At 43.3% G+C, this 27,883-nt stretch overlaps 9 protein-coding genes across 9 annotated transcripts; 5 read left to right on the top strand and 4 right to left on the bottom strand.

Moving 5' to 3' along the window:
* Window positions 1–1,018: 1,018 nt before the first annotated feature.
* On the bottom strand, window positions 1,019–2,464 carry EAF02_002245 (uncharacterized protein; the record flags this gene model as incomplete). The annotated part of the gene is made up of 2 exons (XM_038898293.1): window positions 1,019–2,344; window positions 2,396–2,464. 2 exons carry the CDS (start codon window positions 2,462–2,464, stop codon window positions 1,019–1,021), a joined length of 1,395 nt encoding a protein of 464 aa, XP_038761985.1.
* A 613-nt stretch (window positions 2,465–3,077) lies between these two features.
* EAF02_002244 (uncharacterized protein) lies at window positions 3,078–6,038 on the bottom strand (the record flags this gene model as incomplete). Its single annotated transcript, XM_038898292.1, has 11 exons — window positions 3,078–3,274; window positions 3,373–3,511; window positions 3,568–3,925; window positions 3,982–4,332; window positions 4,395–4,503; window positions 4,554–4,811; window positions 4,859–5,019; window positions 5,069–5,427; window positions 5,477–5,628; window positions 5,688–5,846; window positions 5,897–6,038. 11 exons carry the CDS (start codon window positions 6,036–6,038, stop codon window positions 3,078–3,080), a joined length of 2,385 nt encoding a protein of 794 aa, XP_038761984.1.
* A 1,213-nt stretch (window positions 6,039–7,251) lies between these two features.
* On the top strand, window positions 7,252–9,872 carry EAF02_002243 (uncharacterized protein; the record flags this gene model as incomplete). The annotated part of the gene is made up of 3 exons (XM_038898291.1): window positions 7,252–7,596; window positions 7,680–8,556; window positions 8,605–9,872. The coding sequence occupies 3 exons, from the start codon at window positions 7,252–7,254 to the stop codon at window positions 9,870–9,872; spliced, it is 2,490 nt and encodes an 829-aa protein (XP_038761983.1).
* Window positions 9,873–11,468: 1,596 nt separating this feature from the next.
* Window positions 11,469–13,716, bottom strand: EAF02_002242 (uncharacterized protein; the record flags this gene model as incomplete). Its single annotated transcript, XM_038898290.1, has 9 exons — window positions 11,469–12,074; window positions 12,131–12,279; window positions 12,340–12,496; window positions 12,549–13,053; window positions 13,105–13,273; window positions 13,328–13,369; window positions 13,437–13,490; window positions 13,554–13,613; window positions 13,668–13,716. 9 exons carry the CDS (start codon window positions 13,714–13,716, stop codon window positions 11,469–11,471), a joined length of 1,791 nt encoding a protein of 596 aa, XP_038761982.1.
* Window positions 13,717–15,277: 1,561 nt separating this feature from the next.
* EAF02_002241 (uncharacterized protein) lies at window positions 15,278–16,086 on the top strand (the record flags this gene model as incomplete). The annotated part of the gene is made up of 4 exons (XM_038898289.1): window positions 15,278–15,501; window positions 15,655–15,757; window positions 15,811–15,976; window positions 16,073–16,086. The coding sequence occupies 4 exons, from the start codon at window positions 15,278–15,280 to the stop codon at window positions 16,084–16,086; spliced, it is 507 nt and encodes a 168-aa protein (XP_038761981.1).
* Window positions 16,087–17,969: 1,883 nt separating this feature from the next.
* EAF02_002240 (uncharacterized protein) lies at window positions 17,970–19,147 on the bottom strand (the record flags this gene model as incomplete). Its single annotated transcript, XM_038898288.1, has 3 exons — window positions 17,970–18,067; window positions 18,167–18,863; window positions 19,088–19,147. The coding sequence occupies 3 exons, from the start codon at window positions 19,145–19,147 to the stop codon at window positions 17,970–17,972; spliced, it is 855 nt and encodes a 284-aa protein (XP_038761980.1).
* A 633-nt stretch (window positions 19,148–19,780) lies between these two features.
* On the top strand, window positions 19,781–21,315 carry EAF02_002239 (uncharacterized protein; the record flags this gene model as incomplete). Its single annotated transcript, XM_038898287.1, has 2 exons — window positions 19,781–19,916; window positions 19,973–21,315. 2 exons carry the CDS (start codon window positions 19,781–19,783, stop codon window positions 21,313–21,315), a joined length of 1,479 nt encoding a protein of 492 aa, XP_038761979.1.
* Window positions 21,316–21,626: 311 nt separating this feature from the next.
* EAF02_002238 (uncharacterized protein) lies at window positions 21,627–22,467 on the top strand (the record flags this gene model as incomplete). The annotated part of the gene is made up of 3 exons (XM_038898286.1): window positions 21,627–21,966; window positions 22,058–22,115; window positions 22,243–22,467. The coding sequence occupies exons 1-3, from the start codon at window positions 21,908–21,910 to the stop codon at window positions 22,465–22,467; spliced, it is 342 nt and encodes a 113-aa protein (XP_038761978.1). The 5' UTR covers window positions 21,627–21,907.
* Window positions 22,468–24,541: 2,074 nt separating this feature from the next.
* Window positions 24,542–27,356, top strand: EAF02_002237 (uncharacterized protein; the record flags this gene model as incomplete). Its single annotated transcript, XM_038898285.1, has 7 exons — window positions 24,542–25,057; window positions 25,119–25,142; window positions 25,220–25,246; window positions 25,303–26,465; window positions 26,516–26,776; window positions 26,826–27,230; window positions 27,288–27,356. Exons 1-7 carry the CDS (start codon window positions 24,991–24,993, stop codon window positions 27,354–27,356), a joined length of 2,016 nt encoding a protein of 671 aa, XP_038761977.1. The 5' UTR covers window positions 24,542–24,990.
* Between the last annotated feature and the right edge of the window lie 527 nt (window positions 27,357–27,883).

The following is a 27,883-nucleotide window of genomic DNA, read 5'->3' as shown; positions in this document are numbered from 1 at the left end:
TAGACCGCCGACTTAGGACTCCTTTGTGGTCCGTGCGCTGAGCAGGAATATCAATAACCTCATAAATAGTATTATAAATAAAAGTGCTTATATTTAGAATTAAAGATTCAAATTTCTCATATAAATGATAATAAATATATGAGATTTATCACTGTGTGTTTTTAATTGAAAAAAATTAGTTGAAAACTTTTATAAATATTATTATATTTTACTTCTCAAAAGAAGAAAACTTTAGATGTGATTTATAAATAATTTACAATAATAATAAGATATCAAATCAAAAATTCAATATTTATTAAAAAGATAAAGATATATATAAAATTATATAGAAATATAACGAATATACTATTTATTTTTATTACAATAATAAGTGGTTGATATTTATTATAAAAAAACGTTTCAAAATAATGAGATTTCTCTAAATCCTGATGATTTGATTGGTCAGTATGACCCTGTATACGCGAGGAGTCCTAAGTTGGCGGTCTAGGGGATAGTATGTGAGAAGATCAAACATCTTCGTCCCACCCCGGCCACACTCGTTCAAAATTCAAAGAGGCTAAAACCTTTGATTGCGATTTTTATCCCAAATTTTCTGTGGAGATTGAGGCTTTTATAGCGCTTGACTTCACGTTCTAAAATCTAGAACCGACTGAAGTCTTCGATTGCTATAAGCTCGAATCAACTTTGTGCGCGCCGACCGCTCTCAACCATATACAATTTCCAAGTTTCTTGTATGAAATTGTCAACTCGATTTCATCACAGTTGTCAGGCTCAAAGCTTTCGGAAAACTATGATCTTTTACCCTTTTGTCTTCTCTCAAGCTTCTACCTTATGTCTGTGGCAAATTGCGAATCGGGTAGAATTGCTGGTATATGAACCATTCACCTTTAGCATGCTGATCTTGGCAATCGTCCTGTACAGGGAAATTACCAGGCACGGACAGCAAGAATTTGGTGTTAGTAAGCCCTCAACCATCTGACCCTTTCTCATACGATAGAATTCGGATCCTTTTCGAACTCTATCTATTTACGTCACTCCTGTCCGGTCCCTCACCAGTGCTCACCATCTCCAACGGCCAAGCCATCAATTCCTGCAACTCAACTTCGTCCCCTGCTAGTGACAAAGTCTTCTTGACGTCCAAAATGAGGTTTCGTCCCCATTCTCCAATAAACCAGTCATCCCGAGATGCATGAAGTGCCACTCCATAATGTGCCAAGATTACTAATGCGAGCGGTCGCATTTCCTTCAGCAGCGTTGCAAAGCTCCGTTCTGCATCAAGTAAAAAGGGCCATATTAAAACAACTCCATTGTCCGCTTCACTCGAGTTTAAAAGCATGAAGACGTCTCGTAGGGTGCTGATGGCGTTTTTGTAAGCACTCAATTCTTCAGAGGAGAGTGGAGAAGGAGATGTGTGCTGAGATGAATAGGATTGTTGCGCAGATGATTCTGATGACGATAGGTTTGGCTGCGATGACATTGACTCGATACGTGCCGTAAGAAGCCTAAAGGCCGAGTCCGAAGATTGGAGGCGAATTTTGGCGTACGACCCAGCTTCGCAAGACTGGAAGCGATCTGTGACGAGGGCAGAGATGGCACTGTCTTCTAGCCACTGCCAGTAGATGCTAACTAGTGTGAAGGCACCTTGGAGAAGAATGAAGAGGCTGGAAGCTAGTTGAATAGGACTATCAAATTTCTGCAGTTGTTCATGGTAGGAGTAGTCAGAGGGCATTGATACAGGGGATTTGTTGCAGATAGGAAACGCGAGAGTACATATAGAGATCAACGTAGAGCAAATGAACATTGCAGAGCAGTTATCTGGTGTAATTCTATGCAATTCAGATCGATAAAGCGAGAGAAAAAGGTCATGATGTCGGATTGCAGGGGCAAGATATAGGTCTCTTTTGGCGGGATTGAGAAACGCGAGATGAAGTGCAGAGATATTCAGAAGACCGTGCATCATGAACGGGTGATCAGAAGCCATTTTTGGGATCGTGGTCCGCCATAGATTTTGGATTGATTCGATGCAGGAAAAGGTCAGATATGTCTCGGTAACGAAGTGACGCATGAGTTCTAGATCTTCCCAAAAGATTGAAGTACCAGTCTCCGCACGTGAGAGATGCGGAGGAGTAGAAATTTGACTTGAAAAAAGAAATTCCTGGTCAGAAGCTTCGCTGTAGGTTGTAGAGATGTCAGAGACTTCGCGTTCTTGTTCGGAGACGGCCGAGGTAGTGGGTGGAAGGAGAAAAGGCTTAGATGTCTGACTTATATCCTTCCGCCGCAATCCATAAGTACAATTCTTTTCTTTCTTCCTACATGACCCACAGGTAGGATGGCCTTGATCGCACTATGATGTTGTCAAGATTTTGCTAAAAAGCTCCTGAAATCACGGATTTACCTTGATGTGAGAGGCTTTGCACTGTATGCAACCGTGTCGACTCTTTGTGTGAGGTCGCCTCGGCGGCATTTTGAGTAACGTTACAGCAGGTAGCCGAGTAAGGGGTAGAAGCTATGTTAGTTTTGGTGTTGTGGGCGTGACAAATGAAAATAATCTGAGTAGACAGATGCTTTAGGAACCAATGTAGGGTTGTATGCCAGCGTGGCCAGGAATGGCAAAGTTAAGGCGCAATGCAATGCAACCTTGGAAGTCCCAAAAGGGCCCGAGGCTGTGTCAAGGATTCTGCTGAGTAAGCAATATACACAAGTATGGAATAAACCGAGTGGGCCATATCATATCAGGTTAGGGCAAATTATGTTTTGGTTAGTGGTAATAACAAAGGCGGTGAGACAGCCTCTAGCGCTATATATCGTATATCGTATCTGCTTAGGTAACTACTAGGAAATGTGGTTCATGAGTCAGTCGAATGTATCAGTGGGCCGGACGCTTTTTCAGTCCACCAATTCTGAACAGTTTTCCACGGTATAGCAACTGAGTTTGATAAGGCTCTGTTACGAGAAAGTAAATTCTATATACCTCCCGTAAATACAACATCCTTGTCCAGGATTGTGTCTGGGGCCCTGCAGGTAATATCACGTGATGCTAAAGCTACACGTGACTGGCCGCAATACCAATAAATCAATCATCTATTTCTTTTCTTGAGCTCAAACTGTTCAAGCACACTTCCAATCTCAGCCTCCTGCAGGGGCGCCTTTTCATTCATATACGCGCTCAACATTTGCCTCCCTTCCAAGACCCGTTTTTGAGCCGTTGAAAGCCCCATATCATTAATGCTCTTGTACAGGCCCATGGCCGGGTAGGCCATCAAACCAAACATTGCTGCCCCCAAAATCAGCTCAAAGTTCTGGCTCGGAATTATATCAGGAACTACGAAAAAAGAGAACGGAGAATCTTCAGATGAGATTCGAAACACGTACCAGCTCCAGGTTTAGTTATGAGACCCACGGTCCCCTTAGCAAGACCTTTTGCAAATCCAAGGGCGCCGTCCTTCTTAGCTCCTTGCATTGGTTGCGTGACTATGCCAGTAATACCATCATAGAACCCATATCCGAAGCTCTATGAGATGATTAGTCACATATCAAGGCATAAAAGAGGCAATAGGATAACGGTACCTTTCCTGCGATAACACCCCCACTCTTCCAATCTGTCAAAGCTCCATGGTCGCGCACCTTCTCACCATATAAGGTTGGAACGGCATGAAATCCATCTGCTAAAGCCATGGGAACGGAAACCAATGTTGCTTTGGTTATACTACCCCCTAGCGCGACCATACCGTGTCCAATAGCCCCGCTAGTAGAGCTGACCTTATCTGCTCTACTGTCCGACGCCACGTTAAAGGCTTTATACGGGTCAGCGACGGTGTTCCATAAAGCAGTTGAAAAATCAACAATAGTGCCCAGTAGCGCAGAGGATGTAGCGGTAAGAGGGCCCCAACGAGGGTTTTCAATTTCGAAAGGCCGCGACTTAAACCTTGTGTGAATCAGTAATTGCAAACTGGGTTCATCACTTTTTAGTTTGATACTTACACTGTAAGATCCTTTGCAATGATCTTCTTGTTTTTCAGTAATATATATGCAGCTCTATCGGACAACTTGACCTGGTAAGCCTTCCTGCTCCAAAGCCACACAGCATTTTGGCTTCCTAATAAATCACAACACATAGCGTCAAGTGGTAGGTTGCGATGGAACGAGTTGGCAGCCTCTTTAACCCCGCGTTCATCTTTCATTCGAGCAGCGATTAAGGCGGCTGCCCTGCCAGTCTCAGGCGCTTGGCAGATGCGAATGGCGGCAGTTAATTTGGCACTGTCGAGAGTTTTAAAGTGTATAGGCCGGGGCCCGGCGCCAGCGGCAGCTACCATATCTGCCCAAAAAGGTTGACTGAACCTGTCAGTAATCAGAAGCCCCCAAATATGCTCCAAGAGCGGGACGAAATCACGAACTCGCCGAAGAAGGGTATGATTGAAGTTGGACGGCCGTTCAACAGCCCACATGCCGTAGTTCCTGCTCCGCCATGGTGGATGACAATTGAGACGTTCTTGAAAAGCCATTCTGCAGCATAATTAGCGGATACACACACGCCAGTGTAGAAATTCTCTTACCATGCGGACAGTCTCCAATAAAAAGAACATTCGGGTCTGAGCGATTCGTTCCGAGCTTGCTCCAGCCCTTGGAGACAATGGCCCTCACGCCACACGCTCTGGTGGCCTCGAGTATTATCTCAGTCATCTTTGCAGCATCTTCCATGACAATGCTTCCGAAGCCAATGTAAATTGGCATTGGGCCTGATTTCAGGAACTCTGCTAGCTCTCTATCTGGTGTATATGGAGTCTCCTCGCGGAAGAAAAAGCCGCACACATCTGCCAATCGATTTAGCTGTTACTCCAGACAAATCTTAGTAGCTTACCAATGTATGATGGCCAGTCTACAGGCTTCGGTATCAGCGCTGGAGACCAGCAGTATGTAAATGGAATTTTCAGTGCCTCCGCAAGGCCCATACCGGCCATAGCAGGAACGGGCTCTAGATTCAGTGCCTTCTTCCTCCACAAATTGATTACATCAGATAAGCTGCAATGGCAATTAGTAAATTCATTTGAGCCTCTTGAGACACACTAACCCTTGCCAAGTCATCATGTCGACTAGCCCATACGACAAATAGTTGGCCGTCCTTGGATCTGCATCTCCATTCTGTATGTTCGCTAAGGGGTGTGGGAAGGCTCGTGTCGGACTCCATGGCATAGTAAACATAAGATGCAATGGTATACTGAGCGCTTGGGCACAGTGAATGTGCGCAAAGCTTGGCGGGTTCGCAATAATCGCGTCAGCGACGAAAGGTATGCCTGTTGTGGGATCTGGCATGATGCATGATTCCCAGCAACCGTTGAGCATTGTGTAGATCATCTTGCGCTTGCGTCCAATGTCTCCTGATCGCAGCGTATCGAAATTAGGTATGATACTCGGATTTTTAACCATGTACTACGGACGTGAGTTGCGTTAAGTCATAGGGGGGAATGGAGGAACACACGGCCATAAGACCAGCGGGATCTCCGCCGATAGGGAAGAATTCTAGTTCCGACGATTCGACGAAGTCTTTAAAATTTCCATGTGTTGCTATGCGGATGCGGTGGCCACTAGCCTTGAGCTCTTGTCCTAACGCAATGAAAGGCTGTACATCGCCTGTGGAGAGTAAGCATGTAAGCAACACACTGTTTGCCTCTGTGCTCCCGCCAGCATACCTCTACTACCAACGATTTGGATGACGATATTAAGCGAAGGGTGGGCAGAATATGTCGCTATCAATGCCGCATTGGGGGAGCTGTTATTCGGAAGTATTGGTGGAAGTATATCTGAGCTTGCTGCTTTCGCCTTTACGCAAACATCAAGCCGACCGTCATCTGCCGTGCAATTGGTTAGAGGGAACATTCATGCCGGGGATGGGAAGTACCTGTAACCGTCGCTGAAATATTTCCTGAGCTTCCATGCAGAACCGCGTCATAAGGCGGTGGTTGGTCCCAGTTGATATGGTCATCTCCAGATAACTCCTGAATCTCGAAATCACCTTCCCGAGTTTTGGCTTTGTAACTCATATTGCCAGACAACAAGTGTGGTATTATTGCTGCTTTCGAATTGCAATGAAATGCGCAGTCTTGAAGGAGATTTTGAGTACCAGGCGAAGCTGGAGGGTCTTTGCTAGAAAAGAATGGGGTGTGACGGCTTATGAAATGCCACTTGACAGATTAGCTTGGATCCCCCAGATTAATTGCCAAGATGTCTTACCGCTAAGTCGCCCGATCCCGGGATAATTCGATTTCGAGCCAGTACGTTGATCAGACTAGCGGTAGATCTTAAGCGAGTACGGTGATCAGAGTTATGCAGATCTTAAGCGAGTACGATGAATGACTTGGCTCTATGTAGGAGAAAAAACAGGCCGGAATTGACCATTGCGCAATGGTACGTGCACCCTCACCAAAACAACGTGTAGAGAGAGGTATTACGCATTGGTCAATTCCAGCCTGTTTTTTCTCCTACGTAAAGTTTGGATACCGGCTCTACGTAATCGAAAAAAGCAGCGGAAATTGATCACTATTCAAAAGAACTTTAACAACTAAGATCTCTTTTCGATATAGTATTAAATGATAATAAAACTTAATATCAATATAAAAAAGACTCAAATTTTCATTTGCTTTTTTCAAATTTCAATATTTAATTTGAAATGAATTTATAATCTATTAAAAAAGACCTTTGAAAGAGTACTCAATTTCCGCCGCTTTTTTCGGTTACGTAGAGACCGGTAGTGTACTCTTAAGTTAGCGTGCTTCAAATCTATAACATACATCATCTGTTGTCATCCTTGAATTTATCACCAAATTATTAATAATCCACTTATTAACAGGGCTTTATTTCATTTGATTAATGCTGATAGTAAAAATTCATTAAATTATAAAAATACTGTATAGATGTAACGAGAACTACCTACTCAAGGGGACCTACTCCCTCTGGAGGATGGCGGATCTGAGTGAGGTGCTGGATTGTGGCTAAGAGAGGGGGCTAGCAGGCCTATGATTACTCCTAATGAGTAATTGAATCTTGATTCATCATATGCCCTTTCCAAATTATAATCTAAATTAACTCATAGTACTCCTTTTTTGCATACGAGGTAAGTTTGTTGCTTATCAGTCAAATCTATATAATCCAGAAGTACTCGCTGTAACATGTAGAAATTTTCTTTTCAGCCTTCTCTAAACCTTAGAAGTCTATGCTTCAATCATTTTCATTGAACACATCTCTTGCATCTAAATTATGTTTGCAGCCACAGGTCTTGTACCGGCCATTATCCTTCTAGGGAGCGGATGGCTTGTTGCTGCCATTGGTTCTTCATCGACTTGCCAGGCCCAAGTTGCAGCAGCTACACTGACTCCGCGGCAGCTTGGCGCAAGCAACAACACGTCCACGAGAGGAGCAGGAAGTTTTTGTGAAAGCAAAATTACAATTCAATCTGACGGCAAAACCCCAGGCATCGTAATTATCGATCATGGCATGAACGTTGGAGGCCTTCCAACCTTTCAAGTCGTTTCACATTCTGGTAATACATCTATCTTTGAGATGACCTACAGCGAGAGTCGAAAATTGCTGGATGACTACATGGTACGCTGATCTTGATGCCCAACTTCGTAGATCGTTTACTGCTTCTCATATTATTGACCAATATGCTCATTGATATCCTTTAGGGCGATGGCCCTTTGACGCTGGCAGCATCACTCGACACATACAGAGTAAATCGGTACAATATCACCAAAGATACCGCATTCACCAACCGTTTAATTCAAGGAGGTCAGCGCTACCAGAAGCTTAATCTTTCCACAGCTGGCGAACTTGTTCTTGAAAATGTTGGCATTATCTCAACGACATCTACCACCCCAATAGACCAGTTACCTGGATCTTTCAAGTGTTCAGACGATCGATTAAATCAAATATGGCAGACAGGGGCGCGAACTTTACAATTAACGGACATTCCAGCAGAGACTATACCTGACTATTATCTGGTCTCGGATCAGGGGCTTTTTGCTGAAAATCAATCCCCACAGCCCTATTCCAGTGATACTTCACCATTAATGATGCAGTATCAGCTTGATTTTTCAGTTATGCCAACAAAGGGAGGATTTGGCTACACCGTACTCAGCGATACGCTGGGCTCGGGCATCTATATATTCGTAAATTTGGCAAATTTTTCAATCTCGGCGCACTTTGGAAGCACTGAAAGAGACTCACCTGCTTTAGCTTCAGCTACTCTGGATCAAAACTTTGCCTTTGATGAGTGGCACAAAGTCTCAACATTCGTCAACATGACGCATATCGAAGTTAGCATTGATGATTACTCATTAATGAATTTTACACAGACTTCAGCATTTGCTGGGTCTTTCGGATTTGGGGCATCGTTTGGACAATCAGCATATTTCCAAAATGCGACATTGCAGAGTCTTCAGGGACAACTCATATACAACGCTAGTCTCACACAATCGTCTGTACTTAAAGACTTCCTTTCGGGAACAAATCCGGAATCTGTGAGTGTTGACGGCGCACGACGGGACCGTATTTCATACGCTGGTAGGAAATCAATTTCCAAATATTTAGATTGGTGCTAACCAGACGCAGGAGATGTGGACATTACTGTTGGACCAATGTTTGCGTCAATCAATGGAATTGACTTTATCAACGGAACTTTGAATCTACTAGGTGCCTCTCAACTACTTCCTGGCTTCTTTGTTCCGACTGTGAAGATACAACAATCCTCTCGCACTTCAATAATTCCTTTTAACCAGACAGGTCTTATCGGCTACTCATTCAATCTGCTCTCTGCCATGGCGGAATTCCATCTTATGACTGGCGATGTGGATTTCGCAAAGCGCTGGGCGCCAACAATAGTCAGAATGTTGGATTGGTCAGATACGCAACTAGATTCATCCGGCTTATTCAATGTATCTACAATTCTCGGCGGAGATTGGGACTATTACGATCCCGCACAATCTGGTGCAGTAGCGAAATTCAATGTTGCGTATGCATTTGCTCTGCAGCAAGTTTTACCCTTGCTCGATGCCGCAAATGTCACCACAAAAACTTATGCAGATCGACTTGCGGCATTAAAATCCGCAATCAATGAAAAATTATGGAATCCCACGTTGAACGCGTATCAACTTTCCGATTCTGTTCAAGACACGCTTGCACAGGACGCAAACGCCTTTGCAATCTTAGCAAATGTACCACAGGGCAGCATCACTCCTTCCACGATCCTATCAACCATGTCAAAAGAACTGTTCGTACCTGCAGGTGCATTAGCATTCTCCAATGGCAGTCTCGCACGTGGCTTCAAGCAGAATATTAGTCCCTATTCGTCAGGATATCATTTGCGCGCTGCATTTGCTGCCAATGACGAGGAGAGCGCCAAACATCTCCTCTTCACAATTTGGGGATCTATGGCCAACGCATCCAATGCCAACTACACCGGCTGCTTCTGGGAGACTCTAACCACAACTGGTGAGCCCGGCCTGGGTGCATCTACATCTCTGTGCCATGCTTGGTCTTCCGCTCCAACGAGTGAACTGAGCAGAAATGTCCTTGGAATTCAGACCGTTACACCTGGATTTGCGCAGTGGAAAGTTTTGCCGCAAACTCTCGGGCTCAGTTGGGCCAATGGTACACACCCCACACCACATGGAGATTTAGCAGTATCTTGGGCGGTAGGTGCAGAGGGAAAATTCAGTATGAATGTCACTAGTCCCAGCGGAACAAACGGAACTGTGAATATTCCTGTGCTTTCGGGCGGTCAAGCCGCGAACGCAACATGGGTGCTGAATGGGAAGGTGGTGCATGGCTCGAGCTTTTGTGTTAACGGCGGCGAGGCATTCAAGTTGAGTCAGACCTAGTCGAAAGTAGCGATTGTGTTCGAAAGTCCCCATTGTGATGGAACAGCCGGTTCGGTCGATTCCGTATCACGTAACCATCATCAAGCCTCATCGTCCAATCTACATCCTGTATATTATCATGACTTAGAGCCTCTCTCAATCTCTTCATCTTACTTGTTGCTCTTAATAAATATCAATTAAATAATTTCATATTATTGTAATGTTTAGAAGGCAGTTAAAAGATATGGTTCATGTGGTGCTAGAGCAGAGGGAGCTAGTCCCAATCTGTACTAAGTAAGACCCCTAACACATATAGATATTAGAGCTCATATATTCATAGTTAACTAGTGTACTTAATTCAATCAATCCCATAATGCCTTCATATTCTAGCCTATGCTTCCGGCCTTACCCTGTAGAGTGTCATACTTGAAACGAGGACGAATTATAGTAATGAATTGTATTATTGCTGTTATTATTATAGACACTAAGATGCATAACTAATCACGATTTTTAGCAACCAAGTGAGACAGGCAATCAAATTTGCCTGTGAGATGTTACTATCTCCTGAAGGCTGAAGTATCATGCACATTTCAAGCGCCTATCACCCACTGCATTATACAAATATCGTAACAGAACCAGCATTCATCACTGCACATCCCCTCTGAGGAGCTCACAAATGTATCGAGTAGTATGTCATTCAAATCTATCTGGAAACAACAGTGCACGAAAAAGGGGGGAGAGAACTTTCAATTAAGCTACTAGGTATCCTATCTTAGTAAAACTAATCTAGTTTGCCCAACGAAGAGAAAACCACTGTTTTTCATCCATCCATCCATCCATCCATCATAAAACTGTAACTAATGTCCTCGGTCAGCATACACAACATTCAAAGTACGAAACTTATGAAGGGTATTGCGTGGTATGGTTATCATTGTTATCAAAATTCATTAGCAAATATTAATACTGCATCCGAATATCCCATTCTTTGGACAAGAAATAAGAAAGAAGAAGTTCGCAATTGAAAAACAAATGAAAATTAAGGAAAAAGGAGCGAATTCGGAAAGAAAACGTATCAACGTAGGAGGCCTGCATGTCAAATCCTGGGTATTGTAGCTGAATGAACGAGCGAGAGCAATGGCGAGTGCATTGGGTCCATGATGCGTCATCTTGAGGATCTTCTGATACTCCAATAGCGTAGGATCATAGATTGAGATGAGAGACACCAATGCCTGCCCAATTGCTTGCTGGAAAGGCTCCAAGGTGAAAATCTGTAGAAGTAGAAGTAGCGAACAGTCCGTATTTGCGCGTCAAAGAATGTTCATAAAGCGTGTTTGTTGTAGCAAGATCGTAAGGCAAAATTATCGCAAGCATTTCTAAAGAGCAACGGGTGCATAGAAGTCGGTCTGCGAAGTAAAAGCAAAAAAGCAATTCCTGAACACGCAAATGTTGTGTTTTCTTGTATGTCGTAATGAAGAAGTGGCTGTTGATCGAGATATTGATCGACAAGGCTGGGCACATATATCTTCAAAAGCGAGAGGTACAGCTCGTGATAGCGAAATTGGATGGTAGCGACAGAGCATAATGAGCAACCAAGATATGCATGAGCCAGAAACCCCACTAAAAGTTGACTCGAGGAGTTCTAGGAGCACTGATAGGAATGAGACTTTCAATGAACTCGTTATTCATACCGGAGGCTGCCATGATTCGTTCGCGTAAGAAATAATATTCTCCAATCTTGATCTCAATCTCGGCTTTGGTAGCACCCCAGACCATGACTTGATTTTGAAGATGAAGAGTAAGGTTATGAGTGTCTTGGTAGATATCGTTGATCAAACGCATATAGGTACGATCTTCGCGACTGAGTCCGAGATATGGATCAGCGGTCGCCTTGGGAGCAGAATCATTGTTACTGATCATGGTGCGTTCAATGCGTCTGAATGGTGTCTCCAAACAAATAGAATCCACCAATCTGTGGGTTTCTTCATTGGCAAAAGAAGGATTGTTATCCAGGAATCGCTTGATGAAGTGGTGCTCCCTCATACAGCCTGCCAGACCGCTGAAAGCAACCATCTTCTCTGCTTTAAGCTCGTCTCTGTTTCTTGCCATCACTTGACTATGTTGGAAGTGTGCTTCTCCCCTTAATGTCATATCAGCCAAGCCTCGTTCGCGTTGCTCATCAGTCAGACCAGGAATGTCCCAGGTGATAGCTTTGGCAGCTGCTTTCTGTCCACTTGTCAGTTGCTAGAAGGTACAGAAAGATGAAGACAAATCAGACTCACTGTATTGAACACAGGAAGTGTTGTTGTATCAGACCATCCACCATCATCTTTGAAAGCATTGGGGCTGCCATATGCCTCAGCAAGAATTTTCATGTCAGTTTGGGGGTCCATGCGATTGAAGTGTTCGGGTCTTTGAAGGATGTCAACACCTGCGAACCATCGTGTTAGTTAGATTTTGCCAATGATCACAAGAATGCGCAAATACTGACCAGCTGCCGAGATGAGAAGGCTGGCCGTATCAGAATTATCACCACCAAAACCGGAGTAATAACTGCCAGTATCTCTGTCAATTTGCGGTGGCAACATATCAATTCCGTGTTGTGTTTTAGGTTTACGTGGCACGCGTGGTCTATCTGTAAATTTTTCCTGATTCGGACAATATCAGTTACTGTCATTTATATTGTTAAGAGATTCTTACTTGTGGAGCGACAATTGCTCTAGCCCATGTATCACCTTTACCCTCACTGGCTGTGCCACGAACCATCTTTGCAAACTCTTCTGGCGACATACGATTATCTCGAGGATCTCCTTCATCGTCGGAAACGTATTCGTTGAAAAAGTCATAAAATTTATCAGCCTCAGCTGGACTCACGATTCGCGCATCTTTGGCTCTAGCACCTTGGAGTTCCTCTGGTGATTGAACTGGATAGCCCTTAAATGCATGCGCCAAGTCCTTCTCGCTATCAGGATCTACCCACACTCCGTTGACTTTGATATGACCAAAATTTCCCCAGACCTCTTTGCCTTTGTAGTGGTTGATGGTTTCTCCTTCGTCGCCTTTCAAATCAAAAACGATCTCGCATCTTCGAGGCTCTTTAATTGACAGTCGATTGATGTCTTGCGCAAGATCTTCAGGAGCTGCAACGTTCTTGAAATCGGAGTCTGGTCGAATCTTATAATACTTGTAGCCAGATTGTAGATTACTAGAAGATAAACGTCAGGATTGTTAACAAATGATCGGGCAAATGACTTACTCCTCAACATCTGCAGTAGGTCTATAATCTTCAAAATCTCCAGGGGTATCTCGTGGGGGAGGAAATACAGGCCGTGTACCGACACCCTTTCCGCGCATCATATTGTATGCGAATTCTTGACTTGGCTGCATTTTGAAGATTTTCTCCTGTGCGACCAGTTCAAGAAAATCTAAATAGTAGATTAAGTACAAGGAATTTTGAGTCGATGTGAATTGAAACGTACCTTTATGCTCTTCTTCAACTTTGATTCGAATATCAGACAATCCTGATTTTGTCAGCAAAGAGATGATTAAATTGCTGGTATTATCCTTAATAGTAAGTTCAAAACATACCAGCAGCCAAATCAATCTTTAGCTTGCCGAGACATCTGCCATCCGAATTGTTTGCTGTTGATGGGACAAATATTAGGAATTTTTGTGAGGCATAGTCTGCATACAGAGTTCACTCACAAGCCAGCAAACTTTCTTGGTTCTCATGGATTTGAGTTACTGAGTTGTCCAAAAGGTTTGCTATTATTGTACAGTGTTAGTATTTCTATAAGAGCATGTACATAAAGAGCTTACACTTTGAGCCACTCCATTTGCATCTGGTATCTTTAGCTGATTGATTCATCTTGTTAATGATTTTGCGAATAATAAGACAGAAAGAACATGGATATCTCAAGTGAGAACCAAACCATTGCTGCCAATATATTATTGTCAATATTTTCGCTTCGAGCAAGTGGCCCGATACCTAATTAGGAACTACATTAACACTGAACCATAATTGGTGAGCAAAAGGTGAATGACTTTCGACATGTTGAAGCAAGTGGCTTGACGTTATAATAATTCCCGAGGTCTAACCTGAAAGTATTGATTCCTTTTTGAGGCTCTTCAGGTCTTACCCTGCAACTGAAAAGGCATTTGGAGGTAGTGAGTGCAAACCCCCATATGCTTTATCTTAATATGCATGCCATGTGGTATTGAAAGCAAACGTAACGTTTTATCTCAATTACAACATTGTGTATGAAGTTCCAGGAAATGACAACAATATTGGCATGGAGAAAGGCGCAAAAGCAATTCATAATCTAGAGTGAGGATGATTATGACAGGCCAAAATGCATCTCAACTAGGTGCATTATCTATATATAGCATCAGCTTAATTGCTGTAACTTTTATGGAGTGTGGACACTGAGAATCTGACGCATACAACATTCAAGTGTTTAATGATCACCATCTCCGATAAATATCACAAATTGGATTAAAAGTCCGGCTATGGTTTGAGTATTGACTAATAGCATTTTCCGAAGAAAACCAAGGGATTTGGATCAGCCTAATGCCATGAGCTAATTCCAAGCTTCCCCGATACCAGATCTACTGGTAGGGCTAGGCATCGATAGCTTTGTGAGGTGACCCCACGGTCCCATAGAGTTAAAATAACCACTTGGTGCTCTTAGCTGCAAATGCAATATATGCTGATGAACATATAGGACTACATAAGTAGGAGCATGAAGCATGGGAAAGGAGAAATCGCCACAGAGCATCGATTTACTTCTGCTGATGCATAAGGTTTGTGAGTCACCCATGATTTCCTGATCAAGAACAGGCGTGAAAGGAACGAAAAGAGCAGAAGACTGAGCAGCAGCTTATAGGAACATTTCAATCAAAATGATATGTAATTCACGAGTACGGCCCAAATATGCTGGAGCAAAGTCTCGGTGAAGTAGATACCACTCCTTCATCTGCTATAGTCCTTCCCGGGTCACCAAAGTCTCTGAATAGTTCAATAACAATTTAGCTTGCACGAACATCATCATCTTTTTGCTCGTTTGAAAGCTACCTTTCTCTCCACTAACTACATCATTGTCGTGTGAGTTTTGAAGAATTCGCTGTCAAAACTGTCATCGAACATTGCCGTTGCACAAAGGGATGTCGTCTGATTACGGTCAACATTAAAGCGCTATTGTGACAATACAAGCTTAGTAATTTCAGCGCTTTGCCCACCATAGTGTAGCGCATAGTCCTGGCACACCCTGTCGACATCACACCACCTCTTCCTTTCCAAATCATTATCAATCCGGAAACTTTCAAGGAACGTGATATACAATCATAGGTAATACCTTTCACAACTGGTACCATATTCAAATAAATTCAGTCCATATCATTGTTCCATTAATCTACGCAACTTGCCCACCATGGACTCCCCGTTTAGTATTTCCGCCAATACTCCCTCCCGCTCCACATCTTCCTCCAGGCCTAATAGCGCAAATAAGAACACTCGCGCTTCTAATTCGAAATCCAAATCCTCTACTTACACACTTCTAAAACAAGATCAGCAAGCTAGGAATAAAGAGCCCGACGATGACAACTATGATGATGAATCCTCGGATGAGGATTTGACAGGAGCAAGTTATGATTTGTATGTGAATTTCATATTCTTACTATCCTTTGGAGCATTTCTTTATGGTTTTGCTCGATCGGGAGAGAAGATAGCTTGGGTGCAGGAGACACGGATACCACATCAAACGTGAATGATAAGTTGACTAGTCCTAACATGAAATCCGCATTTCAGATTCGGGAACGAATCGTATATTAGTGTACAGATACGAAGAGAAGCCGTAGCCGTACTCGATAACCCAGAATTATTAATGATGCATGCAGCTGCTCGCAACGATGTACGTGCTCCATCCCCAGTCGGTACCATCACTCTAAGGCTTAACCCATCTAGTCCATCCCCTCCACACGTCTGTACTTTCTTCAGCGCTTGTCTGGTCGACCAGAAACCCTAGCCCAAGAAAAGGAAGCTGCGGAATATCGCCTGGCTCAACTTAAGAAACTAGCCAAAAAGCGTGATCTAGCTGATGCTGAAACAAGTTCAGGCTCAACTTCGAAGGGTGAGGCTACTGCGGGTGTAATTTTTGACTAAAGAAATTTGGACCATATTACTCGAAGCTATTAGCAGTATATAAAACTGACATTATATTATTTAGGACAAAAAAATTGAATTGTTTGCATGGAAATCTAAATTGTCACTTCGCCTGTATCATAGCAAATCTCGATATCAACGCGAACCGGTATCTTGTCTTCCGGGATGGGCTTCTCGCACGACAGCTGGGGCGTGATGGTAGCTGGGAAATGTAGCTGGGAAAACGGTTGGATAGATCACAAGATCGCGGAGTATCTGTTATGAATGATCTTATCTTTCTCGGTGTTTGGTCGCAAATTCAAAGGCAACATTGGCTCACAGGAGTGATACCGGAATAGGTATAATGGAAATGTTTACTCGATGGAACGACTAATAGTGCAATATCAATTAGGGAATACCTTATAGACACCACTAGTATGAATGCCAGAGGTTCCACATGAAATACCACATTCTGTATGATGAATAATGCTATGAACAACGCTTTCTCCTCCCGACAAGTGTCAGAAGCCTTCAAACATTCAATCTGACCAAGGGTCTTTTATTAGACTTCCCTGTCTGCGGGAGAATTTCCACATGTCAATCGAGGAGATGATAGTATTCCCTCGCTAAATGCCAAAAACAAACTTCTCCATCCGCATAATCATTGTTTCTTATCGCTCCTCTCACATTGAGCCCATTCTTCCATTCTTCTCTCTACCTGTCTCCATCCAGCTATCCTACCGTTCTTCTCTACTTCAGATAAATGAACCATCCACTACCATCCAAAACCCTAAACCGCATTCATCTCGTCCACACCCAAATATCCATAGCAAAGACTCCACAAAGCACCAATACCCCACCCAAACTCTTTCCGAGAAGAATACAACTCCCACCAAATTCCCACTCACCTCCGCTAATCTTTACTCTCACTCTCACATCACAACTCCCAAGATCTTTAACAGCCCTAGCGCTTCCCAAACCATCCATCAAATATCAACCAACTCAGCCACTAATTCATCTAATCGAGTAGACTAGAATCTCGCGATCCCCATTATCTCGTTACATTCATTTGAACTGTCTCCGTGGTACACGACCGGTACTTCATTTCGTTCACTGATGAGATGCCCAAAGACTCTGATATCTAGATTCCCTGCTTCCCTGCTTCCCTGCTTCCCTGCAGCCACGCTTGTTGGCGAGGTTTCTGGCTCTCCTTTCACTGTGGATTTTATTGGATTTCTTGTCTTTAGGAGGGCTGGATGGGGAACGCGCAGTTGAAGTTCTGTACTGATTGATGGTGCCACTTCTACTTTGAAAGTCGTCATTATTGAGGATACGAAGGATATTCCCATCTATATGATTTCGGTATACCGTGCGCAGGTCAACCAGTATGATTTAAACCATTCAATATCCCTAACAGAAATCTTACTGTAACTTCGATCTCTGCCCCCTCTTCAATTCTACATTTCTTCAATAAAACATGCAAAACAGATATGTTCCCACGTCTAAATAGACCGAAAGCAGAACGGGAGGAAAAGTTTGACGTCATTCATTAAGTATGCAAGTGTGCATTAAATCTAGAATCTATTCTATGAGGAGCCATGCGTCTATTGTATCCAACCCGATCTATAAAGCAGTCTATGTGTACGCGTATCGCTATCCACCAACGCCGAGAAGGTTGTCGGTGAGTGTCTATGTCTAGGTGATTATATGTACTGAGGAAGGTATGTAGGTTCGGTGGATTTGTATAAAGGCGCTGAAGAAAGAATAGAAGTTTGTCTATCTAGGGATTTCGTGATGTGAGATTATGAGGATTAGGTTGATTCATCAGCCATTTTTTCAAGGGTGGGTTAGTGAGACAGGCCCATATTCAAGAGCTTGAGAAGAGCTCCTTAGTTACCGCTGCTGTACAAGTCAACGTCCAACATTGGACTAGGCAAATTTGTGGTTGTTCTTCCAGGAAGAACCTCCTTGGAAAGGTTCATTTAGACAATCGCGACTTCGGGCTCTGCGATTCCTTTGAGAGATCGATATATCTTCTTATGTTGTTCGAGGAAGAGAAACGTTGCGATGGTTTGTGGTCCTACAATTTCTTGATTAGCGCCCACACCTCTTTCCTGTTACTGTTGTATTTTTCCTTCTTTGAATAAATTTTCGACAGGGAGTAGAAACTAGAACTCACCTAGACGAATAAAACTCGGCACCCAACCCCTAAACATCCATCCAACACCTTCTACCTTATATACATCCGTCAAGAGTCTCGCTAATCCCTTACTTTCATGACTACTCATGATTCTTGTCTTGATAACATCTACTGGGCTGCAAACCGTGGTAGCCACGAAACCCGCCATCAACGAAGCAGTAAAATGTGTCGAGAGTCCGTCTTCCATTGGTGTATGCCGAATGAGTAGCTGTTTGAAGCTGTCGTAAGAGGCCAATTGCGAAGCAGTCATTAAGACAGCTCGCATACTGTTCGGCCACACTCCGCGGTAGAGACTTTTCCACCCTTCTTCTTTCATCATGCGTACTAATCCATCCACAGCATTTTTATAGTTTCTTCTCTGCTCGACTGGTAATGCAGCATCGTGCTGCATGCGCACATTCAAAACATCGGCTGGGTTTCCTACGATTCCACCAATGAAACCTGAAGTAGAGGCCATGGCGATAAGAATTGGGAAGGAGGGAGGTTTGTTTCCTGATGTGAGATTTGTCTTGAGCTTTTCGTAGATGCCAAATCGAGTAGTACTATATGTTATTTGGCGCAGAAGGGAAGCACTAAGTCCCGAATAAAGTCCAACAACACCATTGTGCTTTAAGACATGCACGAATGTGCCAACCATAGTATTAGGCGCATTGCCGGATCGAGTCTGTAATCGGACCTAGTAATGGCAGTATGTTCAGTATTGGCAAAGGGAGAAGAATTGGCTTTTGCGCATCCATGCGATAGGAGTGATACCTTAACTATATCATAATTAGAACATGTTCGCACAAACAGTGCGACTTCCGATGCCGAGAAAAGACTTCACATACCAAGATCCAATGGATGAGTAACACAAGCCGCAAAACAACTTGCACTACCTCCAAACCAAAACGGGTACTTTACAGCAGTTACTTTAACCTCCGCTTTCACTACCTCTCCCACACTATGCTTTCCGCTCGACATTGTTCCACTGGTTCCGAATCTTTCTTCTCGAGGTTCATTCCGATTCCGCAAAGGAAAGCACAGGAATTGAAGAATGAGAGATTAGATTGAACGAAATATATGCAATTGGCTCAGCAATCAACGGAAGAAAGAGGCCGTAAGGAAAAGTGGATAGATAAAAAATGATAAACAGAAAGAAAAATGGGGAAGATTAGGGCTGATTGTTAATGTTGGGTGTAAGTTAGGACAGGAAAAAAAAAAGTTTTTGGCTTGTGAATATAGCTTGGTACTTGATGCAATTGGTGATCTTCACCCGTCACTGTTGATGATAATTGAAGATATATTTCGTGTTTTTGTATTTCTGTATGTCTGTATTTGTGTAATTTTATATGTACAAATCGATATGCAGGAGATAAGAGAGAGAGGGGCATCCGAAGATTTGTATCCTATCTGATCCATGGATACTGAAGTTCCAAGATTCTCTAGATGAAGAAGGTCGTGTGCATGGGCTTTTCTCAACCAGCCCTTTCGTCATATCTTCGGGTCGGAACAGGCGGCCGCCTCTTGGTAGGTTCGTGAGGGATATTCCGGAAGTTCAGCATTTCATAGCTCTTTTCCCATGAGGAAAAATTATTGAATTTGAAGCTCAGAACCATGAGACTTCTTACAGCAAATAAGGCCTCGTTCTCGAGGGGCAATGAGGTATTGAAAGCCTTCATTGGGCTGAGGAATAATGCTACAAGGAGTGTGAGAGTCTGTGGACAATGTCGATATAATTCTTCAGTGGCAGGTGTGTTTACACACAACCCCTCAATTTACGAAGCGCCACTAATACATTTCAAATAGACCTCTCGTCCAAGGCTACGAATGCTTCGGATCCTATTTCCTCCAAAGAATATAAGAAAGATGAGTGGTACAATGTGCCACAATCGATTACTGATTCCCTCTCTCGAAGTCTACATACAACCTTAGATCATCCTATTTCCATAACTCGCTCAATAATCGAATCAAGATTCCCCTCACCTACCTACAAGTACCATAATACATTCTTCCCCGTCGTATCTACGCATCAGAATTTTGATTCTTTAGGGTTCCCATCCGATCATCCTGGGCGAAGTAAGACGGATACATACTATATCAATAAAGAAACGGTATTACGAACCCATACAAGTGCGCACCAAGCAGATGTGTTTCGCAGTAACCAGAGTGAAGGTTTCCTTATTAGTGCAGACGTATACCGCAGAGATGCAATCGATCGAAGCCATTATCCTATTTTCCACCAAATGGAAGGGGCAAGGATGTGGGACAGAACCAAGGTTCCCAATGGGGACATAGCAGCTGCTGTATGGAAAGATATCGATGCTCTCCCTAAGCATGATATGAAAGTCGAAGATCCAAATCCACCTTTTCACGCAGAAAGAAATCCATTACAAGGAGAGCATACCGAAGCGGAAGCTGAAGCTATTGCGGCACATCTCAAGAAGAGCTTGGAGTTGATGGTGGTAGAGATATTCTCTCGCGCAAAGCAAGCAGCCATAAAAGCAGATCCCAATTTCATCGATGAGCCGCTAAAAGTAAGGTGGATAGAAGCTTATTTCCCGTTCACAAGTCCATCTTGGGAGCTAGAAATATTTTGGCAAGGGGATTGGTTAGAAGTACTTGGATGTGGTGTTGTTAAACAGGATATCATGCAGAATGCAGGTGTGCCAGATCAATTAGGATGGGCGTTCGGTATAGGGTTGGAAAGAATCGCCATGTTACTTTTTGAAATCCCAGACATCAGACTGTTTTGGTCCAAAGATGAGAGGTTCCTAAGTCAGTTCAAAGGAGTTTCGGAGAACCTAGAGAATTTGAGGAGATATATTCCATTCTCGAAACATCCTGCATGCTACAAAGATGTTTCCTTTTGGTTACGCTCATCCTCTTCAGCAGGAGGTGGTAATGTGGCCAATGCGCATGATTTCCATGAGAATGATTTCATGGAGATTGTCAGGGATATAGGAGGAGACAGAGTGGAGGATGTCAAAAAGGTAGATGAATTTACACATCCGAAAACTGGCCGCAAGAGCATGTGCTATAGGATTAATTATAGGAGTTTGTTGAGAACTCTAACGAACGAAGAGACGAATAAAATGCATGAAGAGGTAAAAAAGGAACTGGCTGGGAAACTAGGTGTAGAGTTAAGATGACCGATGGTAGAGAAGGAAGTCTAAAATATGTATAGCTATTTCTTGTATAATAAGTCTATTACGATACCCAAAAGAAGCCTCCTCAATTTGCATTTAGCACATAGACTCGAGCAATCAATGAAGTTCGTGCTTCAATCTTTATATATCTGAAGTTTGTTCGTTGGGATACCACTGTACACACTCCAGGAGCTTTGGTATGGTACCTTACCTTTTCCGGTAAGTTCAAAATTTGGGGCTCATCAGGAATAGCTCTGATCAACTAAAGCGCACCGGGACCTTCCAAAAATACCTAAGCCAGATCGCAAATGGTACTCACCGGGCGTAATTTATACTTTTTGTGATCTGATACCCAAGCTTCAACCCCCGCATACGTCATTATTATTGATCTGCATCAATTAATCGACTAGCTAGCAAACAAGCAAATAAGTAACACAACATCTATATTTTCACTCGAATCAATTCAGGTTGTTAAGAGAAAGGGTCAAGAATATACTCATACACATGAAGAATAAGAACCCCTTAAAACAGAGAATAACAAGCAAGCAAGCAAGCAAGCAAGCAAGCAAACAAACAAACGATTAAAACGATTAAAATGACGGAAGCTACGCATACAAAATTGATGGATACGGAGAGGGGAGGGGAGAACACACAGTAAGTTGCTTTCCATACCTTGATCCTGAAAACAGAATTGAGCTATTGAGAGATGTCATGAAGTGATGATATACTGATGCAATGGGCTTAGATATGAATCCCAAATATATTTACGCAGTCGCCTGCTAAAGACCAGGGGACTTTTGGAGGTAATTTTTTCTTTTTCATCTTCCCTCTCTTTCAAGCTATCTATGATATTCTCAAATTCACCCCTTTTCATTCTTGTCCTTCCACCCACCTTCCAAATCTCAAACAGTATCTGACCCTGCGGAATAGACTCGACAGGACCCTCCGAAGCCACTCTCCAAAAAGCCGCAGAACACAAAGCGCGTGGCGAGCGAACGGCGGAGAATATTAGATACGGAGAGGCGATTAGTGAGCATGGGTTTGGAGGGGAGACGTAGGGAAATAGTATGGGGGTTGGGGGCGGAGAGAATAAGGAGGAGGACGGAGGATACGAGGAGAAGATGGGTTATGGAGGGTGGAACGAGTTGTGGTTGATAGAGAGGGAATGGTGTGAAAGGGAGAGGAGGGAGTGGAAGGGAAATAGTGTTTACTAGATTATGGGATTTCGTTCAAGTTCTGTGGTGTTTGGTTGAAATTAGATGAGAATAGATATCAATGATTTATTTTGTATATGTATTTGTATGATGTACCAATCATCGAATCGACCGGTTTACTCACACCAAATGACATCGATTAGGCATCCTCTCCGAGTCTCCATTAGCGGATCTCTAACTCCGTTTCCTACAGCAGAATAGTGTCTGGATAGTGGCGAAAAAGCGAGAATGCGATCCCATAGCTAGATGGCAATTACGATAGAACAAAGGCGAACAAAGCTCGCGCTCAAGCCGAAGGATGCGCAGACATACCTAGTGTTTAGTATATGGACATGGACGAATTTCCTAGTTATCCACGTGGTATGGTGCTAGGATAGACGAGGAACTGAGGGGTCAGGCCCCCATGTTGTGTAACTGGTGAAGGAAGGTATACGGTCAGAGGGGTGCTTACCCGCCCAGTGTAAGAAAAGTGACTGAAATCGATTCAATATCCAGAAAGTCTTCGATGTGTTGTGGAAACTCTTGGGTTTCTTGGGGTAACGTAAGATTGTCTTAGCAAATGGTTTTTAGTCTCCGTGGAACTAGTCGATCCGTTGATCACGGCGTAGTTGCCGTCGTGATTGCGGCATTGGTGAAATAGCATGCAAGCTATTTCAATTGTAGGGTACTATAAGTATAACCTTAATGAATTGTAGAATAGTAGAGGAGTATTAGAACAGACCATATTTGATAAAGCAAGTTGGTTCTGAATAGAGAAGCTGTCGCGTATCACAGCAAGGGATCATATATCGAGGTTCCTAATGGGATACTCGAGCCGTTGGTTCTGGAACAGGCTTCTTGGTAAGATTGGTTAAACTGGGTACCAAGAGTTTGGTAATTCGTGATACAGCATATGTTCGAATGCTACAGTGGACGGTACTATGCAGAAAGCGTATAATAGTACAGTAAGTGCATGTAGGTCGGTGATGTTGTATCCTTGGATTCGAATCAGAATGCTGACCTTCTACCCCCCCTGTCGGAACATAGTCTTGGCATTGCGTGTGTTGAAGTCGATAGAGGGAGACGGTTTTGTATATGATATGTGATTTCTGATGTAGGAAGCAGTTGCCAGCCATTTTAATGAGCAGACTTCAGTTGGTCCGAAGTGACTTTTTTGACTACCTAGGTAATGGACTGGATAACTTCGGTTGTGAGAACTCATAGAACATACAAACTGTGCTACTCAACCGAAGCCGACGCCGGCATCGCAACTCAGAGAGTTCAGACCACCCCTTAAGATTTGGAGGGACCGAGGGGAATATCTTTCTCAATATTGTTCCACTTTTTCAACCCCACTACAAAGCTTGAGAGCTTCCAGTCGGAGACCGATGAGATTCTCTTCTTTACTAAGCTGGTGATAAGTGGACATTCCTTTCCGTTGGGAATTGCGGCAACACGGATATCGTTTTAAATTCAATCTAATTGGATACGGAAACGTGAGACCGATGTATAATAGACCTGAGTAAGAAGGATTATGTGGGGATTGATGTTCGATATTCGATGTTCGACGGCACCAGGAACAATGAAGTATATCTGACATGCTAGAACGAAAAATGAGTCTCCTCGAGGTAGAGATAGCGAAGGATTTCAAAGAAGAGGAAATATTGTATTAGGAGCACTCTAGATGCATCAATTCCTTCTCGTCTACAACCCCGAGCGATGGAAATAGACCTTGAGCAGCCATAATTGTCACAAGATCTGCAATTATTTGAATTCTTTCCCTACAGCAAATGCAAAGCTTATGCACTTAACCCCACACACATCCCTAGCAAAGGGGAGGGAATCCCGAAAAATGTTAGTTTGAATTAGTTCGAAATTGGTATTTGGAGCCGCCGGAGTGTATTCGCTTCGCACACAGCAGGCTAGCGACTCGTGGAAAGGAGTTGCAACTTGTTAAGAAACAATATGGATTAAGTATATCGTAATAAGCAGTAATAAAGAGCATGAAGAAACCAATCAGAAAGAAGGGAAATGGGAAAAGCATACTAGGACATAGATTCATTAACCGGGGTAAATCAACACAAACTACCTTGGGTGTTGCATGTTGTAGCGACACAAAGTCCATTGCCCCGAATTCTACTACAGCTAAAGACCCAGCTGATTCCTTTCCCATTATCTTACATTCTCATTCCCATTCCCTTCTTTATACTTCTTCTTCATGATTGAAATCGCACTTGATTGAATCTTCTTCTTATTCACTCTCCTCAAGCATTATACATTACGCATTCCGACTGTTCACGTACTTGAATTTCGTCACCGATTATTGGTGCACAAAGAAAGGAGAGACATTATACTTCCACGCCCCCGCATTGCGGTAAGACTAAGTAAATACCAAGCTCGTAAATACCAAGCTCGCGGCGTAGACCTTCACTCCATCTTTCACATCTCAATCAATTCACAATACCACAATACCGGAAATATAGCAATGTCTGAAGGAAGGGTAAAGCCATCTACTCCAGTAGTAGCAGAAGCTCATGATGTCGACACTTTCCGTGAGTCAAAACCTCAAGCTATCCGTGCCGAATATGCAGTTACTGACCCATCATCCTACAGATCCCCCGCAAAAGATGTTTGACAGTAAGCCCTCAATCCTCAGACCCACGAGAGGTCGCATGCCGGTTAATTATTGCGGAATACTAACAGTTTTTATGTAGAGCATCCAAGCAAACCCCATTTAAGCGGTAAGATCATAATTCCCCCCCTTTTTGGCAGAAATCATGGAAACTGATAGCAACAGGACTCGACGAATACAAGAAACTCTACAATGAATCGATCAAAGAGCCCAATAAGTTCTGGGGCAGAATGGCCCGTGAACTTCTTACCTGGCATAAGGATTTCGAGACTGTACACAGCGGATCGTTCGTTGGCGGTGATAATGCTTGTTTCTTGGAGGGTCAACTAAATGCTTCGTATAATTGTGTTGATCGTCATGCGATTAAGAACCCAGATAAGCCAGCTATCATCTACGAAGCCGATGAGGCTAGCGATGGTCGCACCCTTACATATGCTGAGCTTCTGCGAGAAGTTTGCAAAACCGCGTATGTTCTCAAACAAATGGGTGTCAAGAAGGGAGATACTGTTGCGATTTATTTGCCTATGATTCCAGAAGCTGTTATTGCTTTTCTGGCTTGTTCACGTATCGGTGCAGTTCACTCTGTAGTCTTTGCTGGTTTCTCATCCGATTCTCTCAGGGATAGAGTTATTGATGCTCAATCGAAAGTTGTCATTACTTCCGATGAAGGCAAGCGTGGTGGAAAACTCATTGGCACAAAGAAGATTGTGGACGATGCCCTGAAACAATGTCCTGATGTCACACACTGCTTGGTTTACAGACGCACCGGTGCGGATGTTCCAATGACCAAAGGACGTGATTGGTGGTGGCACGAGGAGGTCGAGAAATGGCCATCTTACATTGCTCCAGAGCCAATGAACTCTGAGGATCCATTGTTCTTGCTTTACACTTCTGGATCAACTGGAAAACCAAAGGGTGTTATGCACTCAACAGCCGGATATCTTTTAGGTGCGGCAGCTACTGGAAAGTATGTTTTCGATATTCACGACTCAGATAAATTCTTCTGTGGTGGTGATGTCGGATGGATTACTGGTCATACATACGTGGTTTACGCCCCTCTTCTTCTTGGCGTTGCAACTGTTGTGTTTGAAGGAACTCCAGCATACCCAAATTTCTCCAGGTATTGGGATGTCATTGAAAAACACGAGGTCACACAATTCTATGTTGCGCCTACAGCACTCAGATTATTGAAGCGTGCCGGTGATCAACATGTCAAAGCACAGATGAAGCACTTGAGAGTATTGGGATCAGTTGGTGAACCAATTGCTGCTGAGGTCTGGAAATGGTATTTCGAGATTGTTGGAAAGGAAGAAGCTCACGTTGTTGACGTAAGACCATCTTGATCTGGTCATTGAAATTAATACTGACATTAGTGTAGACCTACTGGCAAACTGAGACCGGTTCCCATGTTATCACTCCTCTCGCAGGTGTCACTCCTACTAAGCCTGGTAGTGCATCGCTTCCATTTTTTGGTATTGAGCCTGCGATTATCGACCCTGTCTCCGGAGAAGAAATTCACGGAAATGATGTCGAAGGTGTATTGGCTTTCAAGCAACCATGGCCTAGTATGGCTCGTACCGTTTGGGGTGCGCACAAGAGATATATGGACACCTATTTGAACGTCTACAAAGGATACTACGTAGGTTTCACTCTCCAATTTTTCTTTGCAGCATACTAACAGGATACAGTTCACTGGTGATGGAGCAGGACGTGATCACGAAGGTTATTACTGGATTCGAGGCCGTGTTGACGATGTCGTCAATGTCAGCGGTCACCGTCTCTCTACTGCCGAAATCGAAGCTGCTTTGATTGAACACCATGCTGTCGCTGAAGCTGCCGTCGTTGGTATCAACGATGAGCTTACCGGACAAGCAGTCAACGCTTTCGTCGCTATTAAGGACGGCCATGAGGTCGACGATCAGTTGAAGAAGGATCTCATTTTACAAGTCCGAAAGAGTATCGGTCCATTCGCAGCTCCAAAGGCATTATTTGTTGTTCCAGATTTACCAAAGACTAGAAGTGGTAAGATTATGCGTAGAATTTTGAGAAAGATTCTAGCGGGTGAGGAGGATCAATTGGGCGATATTTCTACGGTATGTTTGACACTTTCCCCTTGGATGAAAAGTACTAGTGCTAACATCGATATGTAGCTCTCCGATCCAAGTGTATGTCGAGAAAAATCATCGATACGTTCACAGCGCAAGAAAGAAGTAGAGTAATGAAAAGAGGTACATTGGATATTCTAATGATGGGAGAGAGGAGTTTTACATTGTTTATTGCTTTTAATGCATGCAGATTATGTCATGCTAGTTTATCTTTTCCTTATAGTCATTGGACTTGACTCGAAGAAGTTCTGTTTAGCAATATTGGAGGACTCGTGATGAACTTCGGTTTCGGTTGGTCTTCAGGGAATATCAGGGGGTTAGGTTACTTTTATTTGATTGGTATTTAGCTGAGTATGATGAATCAAGAATCTTTTATATGATAGTTCCATTAATACTCTTCTATGCTTTGCTTACTCGAAGTGCTTATATCTATATCTATATAATCTATAACATGCATGACATGAAACCCGATCGGCTTTTGAGATTCGAGGTTCGAGATTGGAGATTGGCGATTAGGGTGAGATGGATTGTAAGACTTGATCAACTGCGCCCGGAACACATATGCCGAAACGGAAGGGGACTTGGCATGGTGAACTTGGCGTGTCCACTCTGAGGGGCTTGGCTGGCGATGATTTGATGGG

Source organism: Botrytis sinoallii, assembly GCF_014898435.1.
Source record: "Botrytis sinoallii strain Bc 23 chromosome Unknown BSIN_003, whole genome shotgun sequence".
Classification (NCBI taxonomy): domain Eukaryota; kingdom Fungi; phylum Ascomycota; class Leotiomycetes; order Helotiales; family Sclerotiniaceae; genus Botrytis; species Botrytis sinoallii.
The sequence above is the reverse complement of the archived record's forward strand: the minus strand, read 5'-3'. Positions and strand labels throughout refer to the sequence as shown.